The 13,809-nt window shown below is 39.8% G+C and overlaps 1 protein-coding gene across 6 annotated transcripts in view; it reads left to right on the top strand.

Annotated features, from left to right (window-relative positions):
- Positions 1–13,809, top strand: part of tiprl (TIP41, TOR signaling pathway regulator-like (S. cerevisiae)) — a 30,682-nt gene that overhangs the window by 9,401 nt on the left and 7,472 nt on the right. For all 6 annotated transcript variants that reach the window (XM_014976222.2, XM_014976221.2, XM_088012378.1 and 3 more), the window contains 2 exons: positions 4,695–4,794; positions 4,946–5,077. In XM_014976222.2, the coding sequence (XP_014831708.1) occupies positions 4,695–4,794; positions 4,946–5,077 (232 nt within the window). The remainder of the gene's footprint in view (positions 1–4,694; positions 4,795–4,945; positions 5,078–13,809) is intronic.

The following is a 13,809-nucleotide window of genomic DNA, read 5'->3' as shown; positions in this document are numbered from 1 at the left end:
AGAGATGATCCTAGCCATGGATTCGACTCCTCTCTAAGGTGTTTTCTCAATTTATCATTCATTATGGCTTGTAGAGGTATCGTGGGTGACATAGCACATTCTATATCTTTCCATTTTGCAGTGTATAATGGATTGCTTATGTTCAGTAGAGTACTCAACTATGCTGCAAAATAGTAGCTCTTCAGACAGGGGTAAGGCTGTCAAAGTTCTGAATCTGACCCGTGGTTTTCTTTCTTGCCAAATGAATCTCGATATGATTTTATCCCATTCTGCAAAGTCTTTATTCCGTCACCTCAACTGGGAGAGATGTAAATAAATACAGTAACCTTGGTAACACATTTGTTTTAATCATTTCTACTCTTGACGCTAAGCTTGTAAAGGGGATTAAACGCCACCTTCCCATATCTGACTTTATTTTCGACACCAAGGGGCTACAGTTTAAAGATTTTAGTTCAGATAAGTCATGGGACAGAAACACTCCGAGGTATTTCAGAGATTTTGACTGCCAATCCCAACTAAATGTATTTTTAATGAATTGATCTGGTGAATAGTTGAAAGAGAGAACTTGGGTCTTTGTTGTGTTTAATTTGTAGCCTGACATCAGCCCATATTCATCCATTATATTGATTAGTGCTGGAAGTGACTTGCCTGGTTGAGTTAGGTAAATCAAAACATCATCTGCAAATAATGCTATCTTTTGTTCCCCTCCTTCCATTCGTATACCCTTTATATTTCCATTTTGTTTTATCCATTGGCTTAAAGGTTCTAAATATATCACAAATAACAGTGGGCTAATGGAGCAGCCTTTGCGGCATCCTCGATGTAACCTAAATGTATCTGAAAGGCTCCCATTAATTTTGATCCTATCTGTGGGTTGGCATTATAATGATTGAATAGTTTTGATAAATGTTTTGTTAAAACCGAATTGTTCTACCACCTTATATAGGAACTTCCACCTGACAGAGTCAAAAGCTTTTTCTGCGTCCAATCCCAATATTACCGCTTCTGTTCTTGTTTTAATAATCTTTTGCATTACCAGCAATGTGCACCTAATATTATCCATTGTCTTTTCATTATAAATCCTGTTTGGTCCAAATCAATTATGTCCGGTAGACTGCTGTAAATAGTCTATAGTCTAAATTTAGGACGCTAACTGGTCTATAGTTGGCACAATCTAATTGATCTTTTCCTTCCTTTGGAATAACCGCAATAAAAGCTTCCCTCCAGGACCTTGGTGTCTCTCCCTCTTTTAAGACCCAATTGAACATATTTTTTAACAAGGGGATCAATGATTTTCTTAGCAATTTATAAAATTCAGACGAGTAACCATCCAACCCCGGAGCCTTGTTGGTTTTCAATCTTGAAATTTCTGAGTCTATTTCTTCTTCTGTAATCTCCTTTGTTAATATACGATTTTGGTCTTCTGTTATTCTTGGTAAGTTCAAAGATTCCAATAATGCCTGTATTTGATTATCATTATTCTGCTTGAGAGTATAATTTTTTATAATAGTTTTCAAAACAATTTTGAATCTCTTCTGTCTTATATTTGATCAAATTAGGGGAGTCCCTGATTTTGAAAATATTATTTACCACTTGCTTTTTCATTCTATAAGCTAGCAATTTAGCTGATTTACCTCCTCCTTCATAATACCTTTGTTTTGTGTACAGAAGGTATTTTTTTTAATCTCATCTTCCAAAATGCAGTTTCTCTGTTTGTATTCTTTTAATTTCTTGAGATTTTTTTCATCTAGAGAGAAGTTTTTGTGTTGCTTTTCTAATTCTTTTAATTCCAATTGTAATTGTCTAAGTTTACCCTGTTTTTTCCTTTTTAAGTATGCTGATTTGGCAATTAGCCTTCCTCGAATTACTGCTTTGCATGCATTCCACAGCGTAGCTGGGGATACCGCCCCATTATTATTCTCCTTTACATATATATCAATTTCTTTCGCAAGTTCTTCCTTCATATTCCCCTGTAATAAGCCTGCATTTAATCTCCACATTGTTGTTTTTGTTCCCTTTGACAATTCCAGGGTGATATATACTGGACTATGATCTGATACATCCCTTACTCCAATGTCACAATTTTCCACTCTGTATCTATCCTTATTATACATAAAGAAATAGTCGATTCTTGAATAAACTGAGGCAGTGAAAAATATGTGTAGTTTCTGCCTGATGGATTTAGCTCCCTCCAGACATCCATTATTCCCAGCTCTGCCTTTAATTCTTTAAATTTTTTGCTAATTATAGATTTTTGCTTCCCGCCGTTCGAACAATCAAGTTGTGGGTTCAATCTGAGGTTTAAATCTCCTCCACATATCAGAATGCCTTCTCCCTCAGCTGTCATTAAATCAAACACCTTTCTATAAAATGACCAGTCAGAGCCTGGGGGGGCATGCATGTTCAGGATAGTAACCAGTTCTCCTTCTAATCTCCCCTTAGTCAGCACGTATCTCCCTTCTTTTTCTATTGTTTCTGAAAGCTTTTCAAATATTGATCTTCCTGATATAAGGATTGCAACTCCTCTCCTACAGCCTGATCTATAAGAGGAGTACAATACTTGACTAAAACCATTTCTCTTTAGTTTCTCATGTTCCTTCTCTGTCAGGTGCGTCTCCTGCAGCAGTGCCACTCCCACCCTTCTCAATTTTCCTAATACTTTAGACGTTTTAACTGGGTTGAGCATCCCTTTCACATTAAAAGAGGCCAACTTTAATACCTTTTTCTGTGTTTTCATTTACTCCTTGTGACTCCTTATTTTCCACCTTCTCTCCACCTTGAAGGACCCTTAGGCTACAGATAAACAAAGTAATGAACACACAACTGAACAGTTTTAGAACGTTCACTGATGAACTAGTGACTAACCAAAGAACTTCCAAGAGTGGGGTCTGCACTTTGACCCTTTGTAAGCCTCATGGAAAACCTGCCCAAAGGGAAGTCCTCTCCCTGCCAGAGGGAGTGGGCCCTTTCTGCTGCAGCTAGCTTTGTTCATGTTTACACCACTGCTCCAATGTCCACAAAAAAGGGGGAGGATACCCCGACTCTAATGAAAAAAAAAACTCCCTCAGAAAATGATAAGGAAATTAAAAAAAACAATTCTGTTAGCTTGACCCGAGTCATCATTCCCTAAGCCCGGGTTTTCCCTTCAGACTTGAATAGACCCATCCAAAACAATCTAAAGATCTTAAATACCTCATTTTAAAGGGCAGTGGTCCTTAAATCTCATCCTGACTTCTCCTAAAACATTGCAATCGTTGTTTGTATCTTTCTATTGTCTCTCTCGGTGTCTGTCCTCCTTTCTTGGCCCCGATGGTCTTCCAAGTTAGGCGTCTGATCTTGTCCAAGTTGTTCTCCGCCGGTCTGGTCGCCGCTACCTGCAGCCCTCGCTCCGCCATGTCTTTGGTCCTCAGCCGTGTTGTAGATCCGCGTCTCTCCCTCGTAGAAAACACGCAGTCTCACCGGGAATGGCGTCTGGAACCGTATTTTCTTCTCCCGCAGGACTCTTTTCGCCTTTGTGTATTCCTTTCGTTTCTCCAGCACTTCCGGGGCATAGTCATGGTCCAGAAAAACTTTCTTCCCCTCGTACATGAATCCTTTCTTCTGCCATGCCTTCTTTATGATCTCTTCTTTCACCCTGAAGCTCATAAACTGTACCACTATCGATCTCGGTGGTGATTCCGGGGAGGGACGCGGCGGCAGAGCCCGATGGGCTCTCTCTATCTGGAAGGGAAAAGACGGCGGCAGCTCCAGTTTCTCTCTCAGAAGTTTCTCAATAAATTCCGTCATCAAACTGGCGCCATCCTCTGCTCCCTCCTTGAGTCCATGAATCCGTACATTCTCCCTCCTTGAACGTCCCTTCTGATCCACAAGCCGTGTTTTGAACCGTTTCTGTAGCTCCATTGTAGCTTCCTCAATGTGCTGCAAACGCTCCCCTCTTCTTCTATCCGGCTCTCTGCTTTATCAATACGGCTGTTGGCTACTTTAATCTCCTCCTTAATTCCTTTTAGAGCGTCAGTTTTCTTTACGGAAGTCTCTCAGTTCCTGGAGAATCGTTTCCAAATTTGCCATGTTAGTCGGAACAGACCTCTGCGGTTTGAGTCTTTATGTTCAGTTCTGGGTCCTCTGTTGCTTCTTTAGCTGAGTCAGTTAGCTTCAAAGCTAACGTTTCGTTACCATCGACCTCTCTGTCGTCTAACTCGGGTTTTTGAGACTTTCTGCCATATTTCCCTCTAGTCATAGTAAATGCCCCTTTTTAAATATCTTTCGGACTTTTCGTTGAAAAATTATCAAATTAATCGGGCTTACAAAGATCTGGGTCGAGGAGCTCACCTTTTAAGCTGCAGCCATGATGGTGTTCCCGGAAGTTCCCAAACACAACATTTATATATCTGTAGTCTGTGTTAAAATGCTATCTAAACCCACAACTAGTCTTAAAAATAAATACAAAAATACAATTAAAATGAATATCAATTATTTGCAATTCTGTTAAGTCAGAGGCTCCATACGCCCCCCACGGCATGTGTTTGTGGTTGCAGCATTTTGTGTTAGCATTTGCTTTTTTTTTTTGTTTAGGAGTTTATGTCATACACCACTTCGCAGCTTGTTTCACCATTTGTTGCATGTTTGCATCTGCTGGCCACCATATATTATAGATAAATGTTGTATGTAACCTTGTCAACATGATGTCATTTCAGAGCCGAGTCTGAACACGCCCAAGAAGTACTGAAGCCTTTCGACTGGACGTTCACCACAGATTACAGAGGAACGCTTCTAGGAGAAGAACTCCAGATAAAGGTTGGTTTTTCTCTCTTTCTTTCTCTCTTTCTTTCTTTATCTTTTCTCTGTCGTTGACCTTATCTATTTGTAAAGGTAAGGTTTCTCTGCAGATGTTTTTAGTACAGAGTATGTGTAACTCATTTTGTGTAACTTCTCTGGCTTTATATAGGTGACTAATACAGAGGAGCGCATTGACATAGAGAAGCTGAAAGCTCGAGAGCACATCATGTTCTTTGAAGAGGTTTTGCTGTTTGAAGATGAGCTTCATGACCACGGTGTCTCAATGATTAGTGTCAAAATTGTAAGTGTGTCTCTTATTATTAACTATTAAGTTATACATTTTTATACTAGAATTATATAATTTAAAATCAGGAATAATAATGATAAGCTCTAACTGACTAGGTTCACAAGCCCTGAAATCTGATCAGGGCTTGTGAATTCAAACCATATACAATATGGTTTGAATTATTTTGCTCTTTGAACTCTTTGACTCTAAATATATTTCAATATACCTCAAAGAAGTAGATATCAGCATTGCAATGTTTTTTCTATATTTGTGGGGAGTACAGAATACTGGTAACGATGGGCTTGATTTGGGAGACGTGGAACGTAGGGTGGACACGGCGATTTGGACAGAGCCAGAGACGGACCGCTGTGGGGCTGATGACTAACCTTATTGACATATGGACCAATAAAGCATGGAGCCAGCTTCTCCGAGATGGATTTTAATGGAATATCTCTAGAAGAGAGCCATACTTTCTGTCCTGGTGCATATTTAGGTGCTGGTATGAGTCTGCGATTGGCGAAGCGACGGTTCCAGATTGCAGTGCGCCCACGGGCTGAAAGGGTGTTTGACCAGACGGGTCTATACTGTTGGATATGGTGGCTGACTGAGGTAACGGAAATGTCCTTCTCGTCTTCAAGGAAGAGGGGAGGCAGCCAACCTAAGGAGATCTCAGAAGGAAAGTGGCCTGTGGCTGTGGAGATATCAGAATTGTGAGCTTATTCTATTCAGGAAAGAAACTTACTCCAGATTGGATTATGAAAGACAGTGGAGGATAGATTTGAACTCCTGGTTCATAAATTCTGTGTGACCATTGGACTGGGGGTGATGACCAGATAAGAGAGACCTTAGCATTTAGGGCAAGAAAAAATAGTTTCCATACTTAGAAGATGAATTGTGGTCTGACAGGATTTCCATGGGGATGCCATGCAGCTGGAAAACATGCTTGCCGAGTAGTTGAGCGGTTTGGAAAGCTGAAGGGAGTCTCCTGAGGGAGATGAGGTGATATGCCTTTGAGAAACGGTTGATTATGGTTAGAATTGTGGTCATACCTTGGGAAGTGGGGAGTCCGGTAATAAAATCTATGGCGATGTGGAACCAAGGACGCTGGGGACGCTGGGGTGGAGCAGATCTGCAGGTGGTCGAAGAGAAGGTTTATTATGAGCACAGACTTGAAAGGCAAGGACAAACTCCTTAATGTCTTTATGTAAGGACAGTCACCAGAAGAGATAAGTGAAATGGTTCTGCTAATACCTGGGTGGGCAGAAAACTTGGTGGAATTTAACCAGTGAAAAAGACGAGAACGGACGGAGGTGGGAACATAAGTCCTATTGGAAGGACCGTTACTTGGGTCAGGTTCATTCTGTAAGGCTTGATTTACAATGTCCTTTATCTCCCAGGTGACCGCACCAACTGTACAGCTGGGGGGGTAAAATGAAAGCTGGGGTTTCTTGAGCACCGTCGGGAGGGTTTGGTGTTCTTAGAACCTGGGCGATATGAAATGGAAATTAAACTTGGAGAAAAACATGATGAGCTTCCTGGGTCTATGTGAAAGTGATCTTGGTAGAGGTTGGTGCAGTTAACGGTGCAGAGGTTTGGCTGTAATTTCTGATAAAGCGTCTGTAAAAATTGGAGAATCCTAGAAATCTTTGCAATTGCTTACGTGACTTTGGAACTGGTCACTCCATGACCGCCTTTATCCTTCCAGGATCCGGTCGAACCTGCCCGCTCTCAAGAATGTAGCCAAGAAAGGAGATTGATGTTTTATGAAATTTCTCAGCCTTTTAACAGAGACGGTTCTCTAAAAGGTGTTGGAGAATGAGATGGATGTGTCTGCGGTGGTCCTCAATTTTCCAGGAGTAAATCAGGATGTCATCCAAATAGATGAAAACAAAAATGTTCAAAAAAATCGATGAGGACCTGGAAGACTGAAGCAGAATTAGAGAGACTAAACAGCATAAGATATTTGAAATGTCCAACAGGCATTTTGAAAGCCGTTTTCCATTCATCTCCTTTGCAGATACGGATCAGATGGTAAGCATTGCGGAGATTTAGCTTAGAAAAGATTGTGGCTTCTTGTACGGGTTCAAAAGCAGATGAAATAAGTGGAAGTGGATATCTGTTTTTTCAGAAATGTGGTTTAATCCCCTGTAGTCCATCCTTCTTACCCACAAAGAAAAACCCTGACCTTTATGGTGACGACGAGTGTCTTTTGATACCTGCTGCTAGGGATTCACTGATGTACTTCTCCATGGCTTGACACTCCAGTTCGGAAATGTTGTAGAGATGGCTACAACATTTTGTAGAGATGGCTACCCCTTTGCCTTTGGTTGGCAAAGGGGTAGAAGCCCCTTTGCCAACCAACTCATCCTCATCACCCCTAGTATCATATGGACGATGAGGTGGTAGGAATAGTGCTTTGTGTTTACTAAATACCTGCTGGAAGTCGTGATATTCCTCAGGGATTAGAGACAGATCGATGAACTCAGAATCTTCTGCAGCTGCAGGACAAGGAGCAACACCGGACTGTAGACAGGAAGACAGGCAATTAGTGGACCAAGACTCTAAACAATTATTGGACCAGTTGATGTGTGGATTATGATTTTGAAGCCAACTAGAACCTAAAAAACAGTGGACTGGAATGTAGGAAAAACAAAAAAAGAAATAGTATCCTGGTGATTACCTGACACCGTAAGTTGGAGTGGCTTGGGTTCATGAGTTATCTTAGGCAGAGCTTCACCATTTAAAGGGGAAGTCTGGCTGTTTCAATCTTGCTCAAAAAATGATTTATCAATAAGATTTTGTTTGCAGCCTGAGTTGAGAAGTACTGAGAGAGGAACAGAATAATTATTTAAATGTAGAATGGCCGGAAGCTACAAACGGGATGAGGCTCTGATGGACTGACGGACTCTTTTGGTCCGTCAGTCAGAATGGGAAAATTGTTTGTGCGAACAGGACAGGATGCGATGTAATGACCAGACTTGCGGATGTGCTTTCTGAATGGGAACTGAAATGGTTTTAACCGTGAGCCTGTAATTTCTCTGACCTCTTCTCTCTCTGAAGCGATTATCTAGGCAAGTAGTAAGTGTTATCAACTCATTTAAAGTCATAGGCTCGTCCAAAGGAGCCAATTTGTCTTTAATAGACTCATTCAGTGCATGTAGAAAACAAGCCATTGTTCCAGGCCGAGGCTGGATGGATATCAAACGTTTAGTCAGAATACATTAAACAAAAAGGGAGGTGGTGTTGCACTGTTCGTTAGGTCTGGATTGAGATGTTCGGTCATTCCTAAAATGAGATATTCAGTTGATAATTTGATGGAATGTATGTCTGTTAAAATTGAGGGTAATAGACCTGGGCATATGTTAGTTGTGTTTATCGAACTCCTGGCTCATCCATAGATGAGTTTAGTAAGAAAATATTAGTATTAGTATAAAAGGCACAAAGAAAAGTTTACTTTTATTTGTGGCAATTTTAACATTGATTTGTTGAAATATAATGAGCATACTAAAACAGCAGAATTTATAAATACAGTTTTTGGTTTAGGTTTCTATCCCTTAATCTTAAGACCTACATGAATAACCAAAGACAGTGCGTCATTGATTGATAATATCTTTATAAATAAATTCAATGTGAAAACGAAAAGTGGATTGTTGGCCACAGATATAACTGATCATTTGCCAGTGTTTACTATGTTGCATATTAGTAATAATCAGTTTTATTTACATATGACAAAGCAAATTACTAATTTAGAGTAAAATCACCTGAAGGTGTGGAAGAAATCAAAGTAGGATTATTAAACTATGATTGGCAAAATGTTTGTATTGATGTTAATGAGTTATATAATACATTTTTGGAAATATTTGTAAGAATTTATAATCATTATTGTCCCCTTAAATAATATAAACCAACATCAAAAAATAGATTGACTCCCTGAATGACAGAGTTTGGAGAAAGCATGTAAAAAGAAAAACAAGCTATATATGGATTTCATTAGGTGCCCAACTCGGGGGGGGGGGGGGGGGAGAAGAAAAATATAAAACATATAAAAATAAGTTAACATGAGAGCTGAGAAAGCAAAAACAAAATTATTATTATATTTAGGGCTGTTGTAAACGAATATTTTAGTAATCGAGTAATCTATCGATTATTCTTACGATTAATAGAGTAATCGGATTAAATAAAATTATAAAATGAAATATTGGTAAATCTGGCATAATACCGGTGTTACTATCAGATATCAATGTCAGTCCAATTTTTCATATTTGAGCATCCCTAACAGTTGCTTTTTTGTAGTTTAGAAAACTAACCTGTAACAATAATAGCTCACTTTCTAAGTTAACCAGAAGAAAAGTTATAGAAAAATCTGAAATTATATTGAATTTAATAACAAAGAGGCAGGCTCACAAATATGCTTATAAAATGTCTACAATCCAGCTTTTAGTTTATGTATTCATCTTCAGTGAGTTTAATAGATTAATTAAACTCACCTTGCCACCTAACCTGTCACGCTTTGGGTTTGAAAATACGGGAAATGCCGCCTGGAGTGGGAGGAGAGGGCGAATGAACGAACGTAAGATGGAGGGGAGGAAATAGACCAGCGGACTGACGAACCGTTAGACCGGGGGACGAACACGGGGGGAAGCAATACGGGATATTTACGACACCTTCACTGGTCACACTCAGAAACTCATCTACCAGCCATGTACGATGCGCTCCGCCACCCGTTTCTTCAGACCGGGATATGAAATTTATTGTGCGGTTCGTCGGTAAAGCTACATTTACACGGTAAGCATCAGCTACTCAGCCGCCCGCCCTGTTCAGGCTATCCGCTAACCTCAGCGCTCTTCCCGCCGTTCGCTTTCAACCAGCAGCCCCGGAGGAGAAATGCTGCCGTACTCCAGGCATTCCCCAGTCATTTTAAGGATGCTTATTGGTTCCCCAAAAACGATAAAAAGTCGGGCATTATCATCAATCAATAAAATCCCCACGGGCCAATCTTGAAGATTGGACTTTATGCCGCTGAGACTTAGCTTTTGTCAACAACTCAGAGGCGGAAGTGAGAGCTCCGCGCAACGCAAATGAAGTCCCGGCCGGAACACGGTGCGCTAACTAATAAAACATAAATTAACGAAGCTTCGAGGCAGGTAAATTTTCCTCGAGGAATTTTAGTAATCGAGGTACTCGAATCATTTGAGGAATCGTTTCAGCCCTAATGATATTATGATACACTACAGCAGGGGTCCCCAAACTACGGCCCATGGGCCGGATCCGGCCCGCCACGTCATTTGGTCCGGCCCCCAGAACAATGCCGGATCCGGCCCGCCTCCTCATACCAGAGAGCATTCAGTGTTTTGTTTCATACATTGTATTTTCCGGTTTACAGGTGCTGGTCATAAAATTAGAATATTGTGATAAAGTTCATTATTTTCCATAATGTCATGATAAAAATTAAATTGTCATATATTTTAGATTCATTGCACACCAACTGAAATATTTCAGGTCTTTTATTGTTTTAATTTTGATGATTTTGGCAAACAGCTCATGAAAACCCAAAATCCCTGTCTCAAAAAATTAGAATATTATGAAAAGGTTCTCTGAACGAGCAATAAAAATAATCATCTGAATCAACAAAGTAACTCTCAACACCTGAAAAAGATTCCTGAGGCCTTTAAAAACTCCCAACCTGGTTCATTACTCAAAACCGCAATCATGGGTCAGATTGCTGACCTGACTGCTGTCCAGAAGGCCATCACTGACATCCTCAAGCAAGAGGGTGAGAAACAGAAAGAAATTTCTGAACGAATCGGCTGTTTGCAGAGTGTTATATCAAGGCACCTCAGTGGGAAGTCAGTAGGAAGGAAAAAGTGTGGCAGAAAACGCTGCACAACGAGAAGAGGTGACCGGACCCTGAGGAAGATTGTGGAGAAGGGCCGATTCCAGACCAAATTAAATTTTCATCTCCATAAAACTTTTCAGCAGATGGAAGCATGAAGTGCTCCAAAATCTTCTGATAGCTGCTGCATTGATCCTGCCCTTGATAAAACCCAGTGGACCAACACCAGCAGCTGACATGGCACCCAGACCATCACTGACTGTGGGTACTTGACACTGGACTTCTGGCATTTTGGCATTTCCTTCTCCCCAGTCTTCCTCCAGAGTCTGGCACTTTGATTTCCGAATGACATGCAAAGTTTGCTTTCATCCGAAAAAAGTACTTTGGACCACTGAACAACAGTGGTCCAAAGTGCTGCTTCTCTGTAGCCCAGGTCAGGCGCTTCTGCCGCTGTTTCTGGTTCAAAAGTGGCTTGACCTTTGACCTGGGGAATGCGGCACCTGTAGCCCATTTCCTGCACACGCCTGTGCACAGTGGCTCTGGATGTTTCTACTCCAGACTCAGTCCACTGCTTCCCCCAAGGTCTGGAATCGGCCCTTCTCCACAATCTTCCTCAGGGTCCGGTCACCTCTTCTCGTTGTGCAGCGTTTTCTGCCACACTTTTTCCTTCCTACTGACTTCCCACTGAGGTGCCTTGATATAACACTCTGCAAACAGCCGATTCGTTCAGAAATTTCTTTCTGTTTCTCACCCTCTTGCTTGAGGATGTCAGTGATGGCCTTCTGGACAGCAGTCAGGTCAGCAATCTGACCCATGATTGCGGTTTTGAGTAATGAACCAGGCTGGGAGTTTTTAAAGGCCTCAGGAATCTTTTTCAGGTGTTTAGAGTTACTTTGTTGATTCAGATGATTATTTTTATTGCTCGTTCAGAGAACCTTTTCATAATATTCTAATTTTTTGAGACAGGGATTTTGGGTTTTCATGAGCTGTTTGCCAAAATCATCAAAATTAAAACAATAAAAGACCTGAAATATTTCAGTTGGTGTGCAATGAATCTAAAATATATGACAATTTAATTTTTATCATGACATTATGGAAAATAATGAACTTTATCACAATATTCTAATTTTATGACCAGCACCTGTATATGTGGATTTTTCTTCAACCACCAGGGGGCTTGAGCAGATGTGAAACTAACTTTCCCTCAATGGAATATATACTAGTCAGTCCCAGTCACCGTTTCACTCACGGTTTTTTCCATTTGCATTCTGGGTAAAAATCTATGTAAAAGCGCGAATGTTTCTTCGTCGTCGTCGTCGTCGCCCCCCCCGACAAGAATTTTCTAAGGTTTCTTTCTCCAAAAACTAACACCGGCCCCTGACCAGAGAAAGGAACAGCTATGTGGCCCTCGCAGGAAAAAGTTTGGGGACCCCTGCACTACAGCAAAAATACAGCAATTATATTAAGGGTACTTGGAATGTAATTAATACTTAGTATTATGAAAAATAATAAAGACAGAGATTTCCCAATATGTATTAAATATAACACCACAGTGGGAAGAAAAAAGGATATTGTTGAAGTCTTTAATAAGTATTTTCTTAATATTGGTTGTAGCAGCTCCTCAGCACTTGAATTAATCTGCGCGGTCTCGACGGGTGATTTTAAATGTTATTTTCTTTGATGTGGATCATCAGACAGTCACCATAGTCACCGTGAAAACTAAACAGATACAAATATTAGAATATAAACATAAACTTACAACACAAACAACAAAATAAAACGTACCTCGCTGCTTTCACCGGGGAACACTAAGTGTTAACAGTGCCAAGCACATCTCTGACAGTTTGTTCAAGTCATTCATTGGTACAATGATTTGCCAGCTTCTATAGGGCCTGCCCTCATTTAGCTACAGCAGCCCGTGAGGTACATAACAAAAAAAAAACTTTACAAAGTGCAAATACAATTAAACAAAACAAAATACAAACCACCAACAGTGGTAAATCAAAACAGACATTATTAAACAATCTGCAACATCCTTTAAATAATTTACAATAAATAGTCTACATATTTGAATAATTTAGGCAACTTAATTTAAATGGTTCACTATCCATTACATTGGTCCTAATTTAGTAAATGAATTGCCAACGGTTAGAGATGGAAAACGCAGTTATACATTTAATATTAACACAATTTTCTTGGAAATGGTGAGTAAAAGTGAGGTAATAGACGTAATTAAAAAAAAAAAAGAAATCAAAAGATTGTAATGATATTGATATGGCTATCGTGAAAGAGGTAGTTTATAGTATTATTAAATCTCTCACCTGTATTTGTAACAGATCATTTTTAGCTGGAACCTTTCCTGACAAAATGAAGATGGCAAAGGTTTTTCCAGTCCATAAAAATGGTGACAAGCAAATATTAACAAATTACAGGCCAATATCATTACTACCACAAACATTTTGGAAAAAATATTCATAAAACCACTAGACTCCTTACTTAACAAAAATAATATATTAAATGAGCACCAGTATGGCTTAAGAAATAACTGGTCCACAACTTTAGCTGTGGTGGAATTTGTGGAAGACGTTGCTGCAGCAGTTGACCAGAAACTTAATACAGTAGGTATGTTTATTGACTTGTGTAAGGCATTTGATACTATTGACCATGTACAACTATTAGGAAAATATGAACTGTATGGCCTACGGTGGGTTACATATCAGTGGTTAAAGAGTTACTTGAGTAATAGATTGCAATATGTACAAATTAATAACACAAGGTCACAAATTGAAATTGTAAAATGTGGTTTTCCTCAAGGCTCAATACTAGGACCTAAATTATTTATACTTTATTTAAATGATATTTTTGCAGTATCCAGTATTTTGAAGTTTATAATGTTTGCTGATGATACAAATTT

This window comes from Poecilia mexicana, unplaced genomic scaffold (assembly GCF_051168715.1).
Source record: "Poecilia mexicana isolate PSO_F unplaced genomic scaffold, ASM5116871v1 scaffold_14, whole genome shotgun sequence".
In the NCBI taxonomy this organism is placed as follows: domain Eukaryota; kingdom Metazoa; phylum Chordata; class Actinopteri; order Cyprinodontiformes; family Poeciliidae; genus Poecilia; species Poecilia mexicana.
The sequence above is the reverse complement of the archived record's forward strand: the minus strand, read 5'-3'. Positions and strand labels throughout refer to the sequence as shown.